The sequence below is a fragment of the Ahaetulla prasina genome, chromosome 4 (genome assembly GCF_028640845.1).
Source record: "Ahaetulla prasina isolate Xishuangbanna chromosome 4, ASM2864084v1, whole genome shotgun sequence".
NCBI classification, from domain to species: Eukaryota; Metazoa; Chordata; class Lepidosauria; order Squamata; family Colubridae; genus Ahaetulla; species Ahaetulla prasina.
This window is the reverse complement of record NC_080542.1, coordinates 64,140,028-64,155,124: the sequence shown is the minus strand read 5'-3', so window position 1 is coordinate 64,155,124 and position 15,097 is coordinate 64,140,028. Positions and strand designations below refer to the sequence as shown.

Sequence of the window (15,097 nt, the reverse complement as noted above, 5' to 3'; positions counted from 1 at the left end):
ATTTTAAATTAGCACAAATTTTATTGAGATAATATTAATTCTGAACTGGATTTGAATTAAAAGTACCATTCAAATGTTTTCTTTTTTGTGGTTAGTAAGGAGATTTATTTTTATTCATTTATTAAATGGATATGTTTTCCATCTCATTATCAAAGCAACCGTAGATGGAGTTCACAGGTTCCAAGTTCCTTATAAGCAAATCTTACGTACTTACTAAATTATATACAATGGATATATTATGGATATATTATATGGATATATTATGGTTATATTATGCATATGTTTACCATGCCATTCAGTAGTCATTGGGATAGAACAATGTATTGGAAGATATTATTGTTGTTGTTGTCTGATTGCCAGGATTGTCATTAACATTAACATCAGGTAATTAATTGGTTTCGAAGAGGGAGTTCTAGAGAATGAGCTCAATTTGTCAACTAGGCATTCTACTTTGTACGAAAATACGATTATCTTAGAGTAAACATGAATGAATAGAAATGTACCAAAGTAGCAATCAATACATAGAGATCAGGGACAGGTCAGTTCCAATGTACCCATTTCTCAAAGGAATGGAGTAGCAAAATTCACGCAAAGCTGTAGTTTTCTTAATTGAAGGTGTTCTCTCTTAAAGAAAACATTATTTCAAAGTAGTGAGAGATGGTTGCAGTGGTAGTGGTTTCCTCTTACTGTCTTTTTCATCAGTGTTTAAGAAATTGCATTTGCTGCAGTAGTAGCTCTATTCTCTACATCATAGAATTAAAAAAATAATTCTACTTCATAGAATTAAAAAAAATTAGCACACAGTTTTTATGAGCAAGAGCTTCTGTGTAGAGACTAGTTACCTGGTTGCAGCAATTTTCAGAAACAGCAGTTTGAATAATGTTGGTTTAATCATGAAAAATCTCAAGGTGTCACTGAAAATGAAGCTTCTTATATTATTCAATTGATGGTTCTTATCATATTATTCAACCTACATATAACCTATAATATGTTATATTACTACCTTTTGATAGAAATCCTTTTCTAGCTACCATTCCCTTTGATAATAATTCAGGTAATTTCAAACTTTCAAAAGTGAAAGAGAGCAGTTGTTACATCCTAAACTGTGAAATAGTTAAACTTAGACTGCAGGATACTTACAGTTGCTTTTTCCTCTAAATTCTAAAAGGGCTGGTGGGCCAAATGGTTTTGTTTTTGTGGTTAAACATATATTTTCAATGTGCTTTTGGACAGTCTCCCTTGAGGGCTTCTTAATTCAAAGTAAGCTGAAGACCGTGAACGAATTCCTATCAACTTCAATTGACTTTAGATCAGCCCCTGAATTTTAAAATAGCCCCTGGAAGACTCAAAGAGAATAATAATTTACTGAAGGGGTGTCATAATGAGAAAACCAGCAGGAGAGGAAACATGTTGAAAGGTTGAGTCTGAACATTTATTTATTAGATGTTCATTATATGGCATTATATTGCATTACATATTGTTTATATCATTAATATAAATATTGCATAGTATGAATTTTGCAACAATTTTACAGTGTTGTTCTGCTAAGCCACAATAGATTTGTTGATTTTCAGCCTAGCATGCTCTAGGAACCTATTAATTGTAGTTTGTTAATCTTTAGGACAGTGTGTGAAGTCCAACATAGCTTATGCAACAAGCTGTGGTTAAAAAAAAAAAAAGATTTCAGTATGCTGTACGAACACAGTTGGTATGTTTGAAGAGGTATACATGAAAAAGGCGACTCTCACCTAGAGAAACACACAAATAATTAAGTATTACCTCTCCTTAGGGTAACTACTATAAATAGATTCTTTTTTTCCCCATTCCACATTAGATATTCTTTAATTTAAAAGAGGGATTAATTATGTCCCATGATTCTGACTTTAGAAGCAAGAGCATAGATTTAACTGGAGGCTTTGTTGAATCTGCAAGATGGTAACCTTTTCTCAGAAATTTATTGCTTTTTTAAAAGCATTCAATGAGCATTGTGCCATTAATTATTTTGTGAGGTAAACCTAAGTAGTCCCTTGGGCCTTGCTTTAGTTCATCTGCATAAGTTACAAGTAGAAAATTTAAGTGTTATATTGATTTATTAACTAATTTCTCCTCTTAATGTTTGATGTGAAATAGTGTAGGCTCTCTTTTCAAGGTAAGGGTTATTTTGTATCGCAAGGCATTTTGTTATTTTGTTTGTTGTAAAACAAATTGCAATCAGTAAACTTCATTATTTCCTTGGAGTATAAAGCAACAGATGGATATATTTATGTATTTGTGTTGCTTATATAACATAAGATTACCATATGTCCAATACTTCCTGACAATTTTGTTTTTAGAATAAGAATACTGAGTCTGCCTGGAAATCTATAATAACTAAATAATAAAGCTGCTGTCTTCCTTCCCCATGTTACAATCAAGCTTTCCTTTCTTCTTCCTTCTCCTTCAGCTTTAACAGGATCCAAATCTTATCTCTTTTCCAATTCTTCTCAAGAATTCATTTTCCTTCCAAAAGCCCTTCTTGCTTTTGTTATGGTTAATGATAATGATGCCGGAAGAACATAGTTAGAATTACAAATGTGGGTTTGAATAATGTTGTTGTGTGTAGACATATGGGAATATTGGTATATCTTTGAATGAATAAGAAAAATTTGGCTGTGGAACTCTCTAAATGACTTTAAGCCATTATTTTCTTGCAGCCAGTTGAATCTTACAGAATGAGTGTATGGAGGATAAAATGAGGACTGAGGAAACAATCATTAGGTTTGTAACAGGGGAAGGGGATGCCAGAGTATGGTGTTTTAGAAGATAGACATATGTCAGAAAAGATGCACTTCCAAGGTTCCACAAAATGACACACTTTAAATGAAGGGACATGGAATATACATCTCCTGTCAGACAATATGGGATGCGTAGAAACAACTGGAGAGAAGTGGCCCCATGTCAAGCAGGGTGTTATAAATGACAACTAATACCTTGAATACAAGCTGAAAGCAGCTGATTTTTTTTGGTTTTTCAGATTTGATTTGCTTCTAGAGTTGGGACAGATATACTGAAAATTTATTGCTTTATCAATGTTTAATAAAGTTTACAATTTAACTTCTTACACAGCTTATGTTTAATTATCGTGCAGTATGACCCTAATATTTTACAACAACTTGGTCTTCTATCATTCCTAAATTTGTGAATATGATTACCAATATGCAGACTTGATGGTGAAATTTAATTCTGTATTTGATTAACCAAAAGTCAAATGAACACAGAAACTTTTCATATATCAAAGCCTGGAAGTTTTCATATATCAAAGCCTGGAAGTTTATTCTGGAAATGCAATTAAATTAAATCTATTTTAAATTTAATCTATTGACAGCATCAGCTCTATCCATGTTTATTTATGATTATAAGCCTTCTATTACCCTTTCATCTTCCGTTCTTTCTTTTCAAAAACTGAACAGACCAAAAAAAAAGATTTTTTTTGCCAAATTTCAGTGGCCAGGTTAAGATCTTAGAAGCTGTGCTGAGGAATCCTTGTGGTTACCATTATTAGTCTTAAATTATAGAAGTTGTTTGTTTTATAATAATCAGCAAAGCATTCCGGCAGTGCTTGGGAACAAATCCAAAAATTCTCATGTTTAATACTGCCATGTTGTGTGTGTGTGTGTGTGTGTGTGTGTGTGTGCGTGTGTGTTCCAATTACATTCAAGCATACTTCAGCTATTGCAACAGCGAAGAACATTTTAAAATATGGAATCCTGATTTGGTGTCCTCAGATAATTACTTTTGATTATCTCCATATGGTGACCATTTTCAATTATATTTACACACATATTTTTCAGGGGTTTTGGGAACGCTAATTTCTTTCCAAAAGTTTTCTTTATAATTTCCATGGCTTATTTTAAGTTGATGGCAAGGCCCAGTTTCTATGACATTTTGCAGTCATTGAATGGTCAACCAAGAGTATCTTTAGGCAGAACTTCAGATTAATAATAAAGAAAAGATGTCATGAGAAGATGAAATAAATGTCTCTCTTCATTAACTCATTAGCAGGGAGAAAGACCCATACATTTAATAATATATTAAGTCACTATTCTATATTATACTTTGTTAAAAAAAATAATCAGGACAGATTATTATATAACTTCATAAACTGATGTAAGTTTTCCACGTGCTGTTTGAATATGTAAGAACTAGATCATACATTCCTTAAACATTTGCTTGCATGTCTTGATATTAATACATAACATTTTGTTTTACTTAGCCTAAGCAGTACATAACTACTCAGTAATAATTTTATTTTCCTCTTTAGGGGCTGATGTTATCAATTTTGATGGCCATGCTGTATTACCATACAGATTTGGACACAAGAAGAAAACATTGAAAACACTGAAAGATGTCATCGCTTTGAAATTTAAAACCATTGAAAGTGAAGGTGTACTCTTCCACGGAGAAGGCCAGCAAGGAGATTATATCACCCTAGAATTGAAAAAGGCCAAACTGGTTCTTAACTTAAATTTAGGTATGGCTTAAAAAACAAGAATTTTTCTATGCTTTAGCACTAGATTTATAACTCTAAATGTATTCCTTACCTTTTCTAAAAGAAAAAAAAATAAATCAGTTTCTAGGTAGAATAAATAACCTCTTTAAAAGCTAGAATGATATAGATTTATTTTAGAAACATTTTATCTAAAAAATGGAATCAAGTGGGGTTTTTTTTAGTTCGAGTCCACAAAAAAAATATTAGATTCCTGATTGTGATTTTTCAATATATTGGTCTAAATTAGAAGCCTATTCCATCTCTGGGCTTTTCCTGAGCACCTTATGGGAGGAGGATGTCATTAAGTAGTTTTAAATTCAGATCCTTTGGTATCAATCTAGGAATGCTAAAGGCCTTATGGCAGGGATGTGGCAAAAATGCAGAATTAGCAAATTCATAGGGATTTTATTATTCTGCCCATGTTTTTATTTTGGGATCATTTGTATAATACAATCAATCAATATAGAAAACTTTGGCAATGTTACTTGTTATGGGAAAAATACTTCCACATGTAGCACAGGATGGAATGGAATGATTGAAACTGTCTCTACCCTAACTCTGATGTGTGATTTTCTAGGTTCCATCTGAAGTATCTAAAACTCAGATGATGCATATGAACAAGTAAGCATATATTTCAGGAATGTGTGAATTGAAATATTCCTGAAATATATGCTTACTTCTTTGGATGTAAAACCTAAGTGATTAAATTATTATTTTTATATTTAACAGTGCATCAGTTCTTCTATTTTGCATCACTATGTTTTATGCTTTTAGCTGGTTTTTCTTAACTGGTTTATAGTAGTAACTGTAAAAAATTCAGAGATGACCTTGGAGGAGATATGAAAGAATGATTAAGAAACAACAAGCAGAAAAGATTGCATAGCCTAGAAACTGAAGGAAACATTATACAGAAAGTCAAAATAACCCACCTTGATTTTGTTTAGTGTACGTGGGGCAGAGATAAACTTTGACAGGCTTTCAAGATGCTGAGGCAATGCCTTGCAATAATAGGGTAGCATTTCTTAATCTGGTTAACCTTAAAGGGCTGACAAGGACAAAGCTGGCTGGTTTATAATATCTTGAGACAGTGGAACTCAATAAAGTAAGGCAGAGGAAAGAAGTGATTTTTGTAACTTTTCTTTGAATATTTTCCTTATCATAAAAATATTACCCACATAACTGCTTAATAACAGTCAGGCTCTCAGATGAGGAAAAACAGACAACTAAACATCTCACATGGTGTGATCTGTGGCAAACTTGGTCCAACAGAATATGGAGAGGTTAAAAGTTGTCCACTGGACAGCTTCTCCATATGAAGAAACTGTAGGATAGGGGTCATCTTACAGATCTGGATTTTGTAGATGAATCAAGTTGTCAACCATAGCTGAGCCTTTATGGAGCCTGGGTTGTACTATCTCACTTCTAATCATAATTATTTTTACAGTTAAGTCTTTCGAAGTGGCTCTTCAAATTTCAAACAGGACTTTTCCCCAGCTCTGTTTAAGGAAGTTGCATCTATACCTAGGCCCAAATTTTTGCATGCAGAGCATATGCTTTGCTACTGAGCTAAGTTTTATTCATGAATTTTATTCATGCATTCAATCAATTAATATAGGCATTCTTCTAATTTGCATATAATTGGACAGCATTCATAATTAAAACAAAATCAAAGAGTCAATATAATTTATCCATTAAAATAGTTAAAATTAAACAGTTAAAACAAGTTTGTTTTTTACCACTGTTCCCATAAAAAAAAAAACCTTATCTGCTATACCTGGCTTATTTTTTATTTGATCATAAACACTATAAACATTTTATACCAGGTTTTTACCATACTTTTTAAAATCTTAAACAAAAATAAGAACTATTTTTCTAATTGCAAGCAAATATTCATTATGCTCAGATGTTATAGTACTACGAATTAGTAGAGATATACCTAAACTATATGAGCTAAATCAGGAGACTTCATGAGTAAATAAATGGAGTGATGCCCTGCAGAAAAAGCAGATTCCTACCTTGGTTTATTTATTTTAAAAAATAATGATCTATCTTTTTTTCATAAAGACTGAATGTAGACAGAGGAAGAAGAAAAATCGAGTTATATAAGCACTTAAAACAGGAAATGGTTCATCAGAGGCTTTTTAGTACAGTATTTGGAAACATCATATGCTTAAAATAAATAGGTATAAATAGAGTATAACTCCAAGGAGCTACAAAATTGTTTGCTTATAAATTCAGTTAGTGATTATGTTTCAGCAGCTGAGAATAGAGTTCTGGGACCAAGAATAAGGTATATTGCCTATTTAGAATGAGATGAGATAAAAGAAAGAACAACCAAAAACTCCCCTATACTAAAACAATTCACAGGGAAAAAGCACAAGAAGATGGTGGTGTTTTTTGGGGTTTGTTTGTTGTTGTTTTTTGTTTTTTTGGGGGGAAGGAACAAATCTGAAAGTTCTTATCAGGCTTCTTGGTTACCATCTTTAAAGCTGTTGGCATGCAGAAGGAAAGCTATCAACTAGATTGATTTCATTTATCTTGAACATACTGGTTGTTGGAACTCCAGCTTTTCTCTGAAGTATTTTTAGAATACCCTGGCAGATTGCCAATAAATATCTCTGAGATTTTAAATCAATAAGCCCTAGTTTTACATGCAAAATTTCAGATTCTCATTATCAAAGAGCATAGATTATAAGTCTAAAAAGGTGAAAGTTTCTTTATCTGTTTGATCAACAGCTGCATCCCAGTTGAAATTCATTCATTCATTTATTCACTCATTTAGGACACAAATTCCTATCCTCAGGAAAAACTGAGGTGGAGGGAGAAGTCATTTGCTAATCCTTACCTGCAAGGAGAAATTGGATGAAGAAGGGAGGATTGGCAAAGTTATCCTAAGATTCATAATATCAAAGGAGGAAGGAAAGGAATAGTATTTTGGGTTTCAGAAGAAGTGTATATATTGTTCTTGTTGCTTTAGTATACACCACTTAGATTTATCCAGAGTGAGGTGGTACCTATGCTAAAAAATAATAAATGATGGCCAGAGAATTAGAGGTATTATGGATCTGCCTTGGAAAGGTAGGAGAATACTTGCTAATCAGGCTAATATAATAATCAGTTAATCAGCTAATCAGTAAAAATATAATATAATATAATATAATATAATATAATATAATATAGTATAGTATAGTATAGTATAGTATAGTATAGTATAGTATAGTATAGTATAATATAGTATAGTATAATATAATATAATATAATATAATATAATATAATATAATATAATATAATAACTATATTATACTATATTATTATATTACAATACAATTTCTGGAATTAAAACCATTTTGGCTAAAAACCAGATAATTAATTTTAAATTTTTTTTTTTTTTTTTTTTTGGTTTACATTTATACCCCGCCCTTCTCCGAAGACTCAGGGCGGCTTACAATGTATAGGGCAATAGTCTCATTCTATTTGTATATATTTACAAAGTCAACTTATTGCCCCCCCAACAATCTGGGTCCTCATTTTACCTACCTTATAAAGGATGGAAGGCTGAGTCAACCTTGGGCCGGGCTCGAACCTGCAGTAATTGCAGGCTTTGTGTTCTTAATAACAGGCCTTACCAGGCAGAGCTAAACCGGCCCCAAAAATCACCACAGTTATCACAATAAAAAAGTTAAATCTTAGCTCAGGCTATGGAGGTTGTTTTTTTTTAAATCCTTACTATCAGAAATCTCCAAGTATTCTCACAGTGACGGTACCTGTATGAATACTGAACTTTTCAGAAAGAGTTGCAGTAACTATATGGTATGCCTTGATAAGAAGCAGTCTTGACAACTCTTCAACTTTTTTAAAGCATGGAGAGTAGAAAAAAAATAACCTAAAAATATGTAATAGGATAAAATGAGAATTAAAAGCCAAAGATATCAAGTCTTAGTCTAACATCTTAATGATTAACCATACTGACTCCTATCTTTTTGCATAATTAATAGCAACAAATTTATTATAGAATTTCAGTGATACATATTTACAAGGCATTAAAATGTTTTTTAAAAGTATGAATAAATTTATCATAGCAGACTCTAGTAGACTGACAAAATGTAATACTAAATCAATACAATGAAAAATATTAAACATTAATATTGTAGTTATTTTTAGTTCAAGCAGCCCAGAGTCACTGAGCAGCATAAAATGTAATAAAAAAATAAAATTAAAATCAGTATTTTTTTCCTGTTTTTTCACAGGTAGCAACCAGTATGGTTCAATCTATGGACACACTTCTGTGACCACAGGTAGCCTTTTGGATGATCACCATTGGCATTCTGTTTTAATAGAGCGTCATGGGAGAAACATCAATCTTACCCTTGATAGGCATTTGCAGCAATTTCGGATCAATGGGGAATTTGACTACTTGGATCTGGACTATGAGGTACACCATCATCCATTCCTATTCAATTTGTGTTCAGTGCTTTCCTATCAGATATAGGATATGCACATTGGCAATTACACACAAAGGATGTTCTCAGAAGCTATGAAAGTGCTAATTTAGATAATAGTCAGTTCTAAGTCGCAAATCAGTTCAAATAAGCTCAAAGCTATTCTAGTAATAGTTCTAATAATAGAATATGAGAAAAATTACCTCAAACAAGGACATATTTAGCAAAGGGGAACATTAAATTGAACACAGTTTAAATTCTTATTTTGGGGGTTTTAAATTGAAAAAGTGATCAAATATTTATATCTTGAGCTTAAAATAAATATAGGCAACTGTAAATCTGATAATATATAGTACATATTTAACAAGCAAATAAATAAAATAAAGATATAATGGAAAGATCCCTATTGTGGGTTTTTATGTTTTAGCAACGATAAGGAAATGGTTAGCCACTGCCTAACAGGAAAGTTTCCCTAGGATTTTGTTTTGTTTTTGTTTTTTTCTAAGCACTAACTAAACCCAACTTTTCATAACATTTCTGATATAACAAAGTTTGGCTAGGTACTATCTTCTCTTCTGACATTTTTCCTATGCATGTTTAAAACAATAAGAAGACAGACTAGATAAACAAATAGGATTTGATTTACATATTGCAGTAATACTAAAAAATGCCAAAAATAATATACTTCCATATTTATATGAAAATGATTCATTAGTATATCTGTAAAAACTATTATCTCAGTAATGAAAATAGATAAAAATGTAGAGTTGAAAAGTAGCCAAAAGCAGGTTAAAATATTGTAGGTTTTCAAATACAAATTGGTAAATGTTTTGGCTCATAACACCTCAGATTGAACAGTGGTTGAAAAGAAGAAAGTATGGCTATTTGATGTGGCAATACCAAGAGGTAGTATAATAAAAGAATTGTATCACAAAGTATTAATATCTGAAAATCAAATTGAAATATTATGGCATAAACTAGCTCTGGTGGTCCCAATAATTATCAGCACACTGAGTGGGACACCAAAAAATATTGGATAGCACTCTCTCTGTGTGTGGATACACACAGAGAGAGAGAGAGAGAGAGAGAGAGACAGACAGACAGACAGACACACACACACACACACACACACACACACACACACACAGAGAGAGAGACAGACACAGCAGGCAAAGCAGTCCTGGCAATGGCTAAAAGTAGAAAAGTTTAAGAAAGGGACCAATGGGCTGATTCTAGCTGCACTAATCAAGCCTTAATATCAAATGCATATAAAGCAACATACAACGAAGGTAGCAACAGAGAGCTTCCCCTGCAAAAAACCTGAAGAAACAATAAACCACCTGATTAGCTGCTGCAAGAAAATCATAGAGATAACGACATGACAAAGTAGCAACAATGAAAGATCTGCAAGAAATATCATTTGCCTTCAAGCAAAGACAGGTCGGACTATAAAACAGAGAAAGTAATAGAAAATGAAAAAACTAAAATGCTCTTTATTTAGAATTCAAACTGAAAACCACCCTACCAAGTGTTGATAAGGAAGACAAAAAGTCTGGTCTGGATATGAACTTGGCAGTATCTGGACACAGCATAATAAAAGAACTGAAGAAAATAACAAAATACTAACACCTGCAAATAAAAACAGAATGACTGGGACCAAAGAAACCAATGTTTTGGATGCAATCCCAAAACATTTGGAATATCATGTGAATGCAATCAGGATTGACAAAATTATTATCAGTCAATTGCAAAAGGGAGCTTTACTTGGAACATCTTACATCGTGCAACAAATATGTTTAACAGCATCAAACATCTTCTTATCTCACATCCTTGGCAGGACTTTATAGATGTATAAAATGCATAAACCAGTCTAAATAACTAGCTCATTGTTTTACGATCATAATAAAATAATACGGCAATAACATCAATAGTCTGGATGAAGATCATTACAAATACCTAGTCATCCTTCAAGCTGACAACATCAAGCACACTGATGTCAAGAAGAAGGTTAGCAGTGAAGGCATCCTAAGAGGAAAGATTCAATGAAAAACATACCATCAAGGCAATTAAGACCTGAACATTTCCATTCATTAGATATATAACTGGAATAGCAGATGGGACTCAAATAGAACTAGAAGCCCTGGATAGGAAGATCAGAAAAATAATGAATCACGCTCTTCATGAACATAGCGATTTTGACACACTTATTTACAACATCCTTGGTAAATATGGAATATTGCAATACTCCAGATATTTGAAGAAGAAAAAAGGATATTGGAAGAACATCTGGAAGATAATGAAAAAGATGCCCTGAATGTAAAACACTGTGAACACTTACTGAATACCAAAGAAATCAAACTAGCCAATAAGAAAGAATTACAGAATAACAGAGCTGGAAGGGACACTGGCAGTCTTCCAATCTAACCCCTATACTCAAGCAGTAAATCCTAATTGATTCCAGACAAATGACTATCCCATCTCTTCTTAAAAGCCTCCAGTGATGGAGCACCCACAACTTCTGGAAGCAAGCTATTCCACTGATTCTCACATTTCTAATAATAAATGCTCTCATGTTTCTCATGATTAATGTTCTGCCATTAAGTTCTCCTTGATTCTACATTGGATATCTCTTTAATAATCTTCCATCTATTACTTCTTGTCCTGCCCTCAAGTTCTTTGGAGAATAAATTGATCCAATCCTTTGTGACAGCCCCTCAAACACTGGAAGACTGCTATCATGTCATCCCTAGTCCTTCTCTTGGTTAGACTAGGCAAACTCAGTTCCTGCAACATTTCATCGTACATCTTACCTTTCTGTCCCCTAATCATCTTTGTTGCTCATATCTGCATTCTTTCTAAAGTCACAATATCATTTTTGTATCATGGTGACTAAAACTATCCACAGTATTCGAAGAGTGGTCTTACCAGTGCAGTACAAAGTGATATTATTTCTTCATGTGATCTTGATAACAATCCTTCTGCTGTTGCAATCTAGGATTGCATTTTTGGCAGTTGCAACTACTGAGCAATTATCCTCTTAATTAAATACATGGATTTTGTTAGGGTCTTTGTAACTTCCTTTAGTAATTTGGAATACAAATTCATTAGGCATTGGACATTTAAAGTCATTCAATGTAATTAATAATCCTTAGCTAAGTGTGTATCACAATTCATTCTGTTCTGCAAAATTGTCTGGTATAACCTAATCTGGAAAAACCAATTCAAAATACGATTTAAGTAGCTCTGCCAGTTGTTTTTTTTTACTTGTAAGGATTTTGCTATCTTGATTTGGCAGCTGCTGTACTGATTCCTTTTCCTTCCTTTGAATATATGTGAAGAACACCTTTGATAGCTGCTGGCATTCTTCATTTACCTGTTTTGTTTTGTTTTGTATCATATGTTGGCATTTCTGATACCAATTTTGGAGTTCCATGGTATCTCAGTGTCTTATTCCTTGGTGAGTTGTGAATAGGGAATTTCATTTGTTTCTTACATCAGTTAGTAAAAATGAAAGAATAATCTGTGGTTTAGCTAAGTTTTGGCAGTATTTCTGTTACATTCAAACTATGTATTCTGACAGCTACTAAACTCTAAATTAATATGTCTGGTCAGCTCATATTTCTTTTCATTCTTTATACTACTGAATGATCATCAACTTTTTATTTAGTGGAAAACTGCATTTTCTCTACTTTTCAAGGATTTTCAAGATTCAGTAGTGTAGTTCCACTAAAATCTATTTGCAATGATGCCAAAGATGTTCTTTTGCTTTTGGATACCAGTTTCATTGTCTCAGTAGTTAATTATATTTATTACAGAGAGTTGCTTCCACAGTTGTAGCAGATCTTTCAGTTTATTTTTACAATTTTTTCCTCTCTTATGAAGAACAGCCAAAATCATTATATTTTTTTGATGAAGTTCTCATTATTGAAACTCTACCACAAGTTTGCAGCTTTTGGAATTGTATGATGATTAGTTTCTAGGAAAAGCAAAACTTGCCACAAATGTTGCAGGACTCAAGGACAGGTTCATCTTCACTTGTGTTTCTTAAGGTGCTATAAGTAAAAAGTTTTGCATTTCCTGGGTTCCTAAATTAAATGAGTTCCTATTTTCTACTTTAAGGGGAAAATGTTAGTAAGCCCATTTTAAACTCTTTATTATTTATTTATTTATTTATTTATTTATTTATTTATTTATTTTGTCACAACAGTATATACAATCATCAACATAAACAATAATCAATCATGAGAGAAAAAGTATATATAAGTAAAAGTATGCATATAATACTATAATGAAGAGAACAATAGGACAGGAACGGTAGGCACTTTTGTGCTCTTATGCACGCCTATTTAATTACTTTCTCCCTGGAATGGATGCTAATAAGCATTGCCTTGTGCCAGGAAAGCCATTGCATTTCAAATGTTATATTTCATGTAACGCCCTGAGTACCCCAAACCAATGATTCATGATTAAGAGGAACATATAGGGAGAGGCTTCAAAAGGAAAGATAAGACAGGAAATAGATATTTTGTGGACTGTATTCCATTCAAAATTTATAAAAGGAACATCATAGTCTAGGTTATTATCAGCTTGCAGTGTAGTACTTGGTGTCTTAAAATTAAAATTTCCACTGAATCTGGGAATTGATGCAATTTACAGAAAGATAACTCATTCTCTCAGTAAAAGTACATATTGATGGTTTCTGTTGGTTCTTGCAGATAGGTCTTCACTAGAATGTTCAACAATAGATAACAGGAAATAAATTTGCAGAGGTTGCAAACAGCAGCTTCTAGCTTTACCTTGCTGATTGTATAATATCACGTCACATCATATCTCTTCAAACAGGCTATGGCAAATTGCTTCATCTTGTGAACTAAATTGTGCAAGTATATTAATTTTGATTCAGGAGCTGAGTTTAACTCACTTATTTACAGATAAAATCCGGGGGAGATGGGGCAAATTGTCATTCTTATAAAATGTTTCACATTTCTTTTCAAAGATAACATTTGGAGGTATGCCTTTTTCTGGGAAGCCCAGTTCAAACAGCAGAAAGAATTTCAAAGGCTGCATGGAAAGCATAATCTACAATACCAACAATATCACAGACATGGCCAGAAGGAAGAAGCTGGAACCTTCTACTGGGGTCAGTACGTTGTTTGATGTCATCTAATGGGAAAAAAGGCGGTTTGCTTTTTTTTGCATATATATTTACAATCCGTTTTTACACTACATACACATTTTACCATTTGTGTGAATAAACTGCATTAAGAACAATTTTTAAATGGACCTTTGAAATGTTTTCCCATCATGTAGCGAATGACTGGATAATCTAAATGAAAGCTATTAAGCTTCACTTATTATCTTTATCTTATTATTTACTTATTATTTATTATCTAAATAATAAATAATAATAAATCTAAAAATCTAAAAATCTAAATAATAAATCTTTTTTTTTTTAAAAAAAGCCACTTCTTTCAACATATTTGGAATTGAAAGAGGTGAAAAAAAGAAAAGCATTGGACAATTATCTTTACAGGCTACTTAGAGTTATTTGTCTCTAAACTCATAAACCAGATTGCAATTTTGAAAATATTCTATAAGAAAATTTAAAGAATTTGCATAAGCACATTAAAACGAGTTTATTTATATCACTGGGACTAGTTGTTTTTTTTAATGTCTTGTTTCTATCTCTACTGTTACTCTTATCATAAGGGATTTCAAAACTATTTTTGGACAACTATATCATTCAAAATAACATGCAGTGTATTCCCTGAGGCTAGCCTGCTAAACTAGGCTAATTTTAGATACTTAATAGGTATTAGGTGGCTATATTTTTGTATGTCCTTTGATGGATGCATTTTTATTAATGTATTGATATTTATGGCTGATAATGACTTATTTTTTTCTAAACAGCAAAATAATTTGAATGGTATTATGATGTTAGTCAAAAAACATTATAGATTGTTGTATAAATCTTGCTGCACTCTTAGGAATGGGTAATCCATTTATATTGAATTAACAAATTTGGATAATGAGTGCATGAAATAAGTTTACATGTGTGATAATAGTTCATTTGAACATCACTTCATTGTTTATAACATTCTTTCTGAAAAATCACAGATTTAAATTTTTA

The 15,097-nt window shown here is 32.3% G+C and overlaps 1 protein-coding gene across 1 annotated transcript in view; it reads left to right on the top strand.

Annotated features, from left to right (window-relative positions):
- The window catches only part of CNTNAP2 (contactin associated protein 2), a 788,332-nt gene that overhangs the window by 189,529 nt on the left and 583,706 nt on the right, over positions 1 to 15,097 (top strand). The window contains exons 5-7 of the mRNA XM_058182711.1: positions 4,301 to 4,510; positions 8,776 to 8,960; positions 13,964 to 14,107. Coding sequence (XP_058038694.1) covers positions 4,301 to 4,510; positions 8,776 to 8,960; positions 13,964 to 14,107 — 539 coding nt within the window. The remainder of the gene's footprint in view (positions 1 to 4,300; positions 4,511 to 8,775; positions 8,961 to 13,963; positions 14,108 to 15,097) is intronic.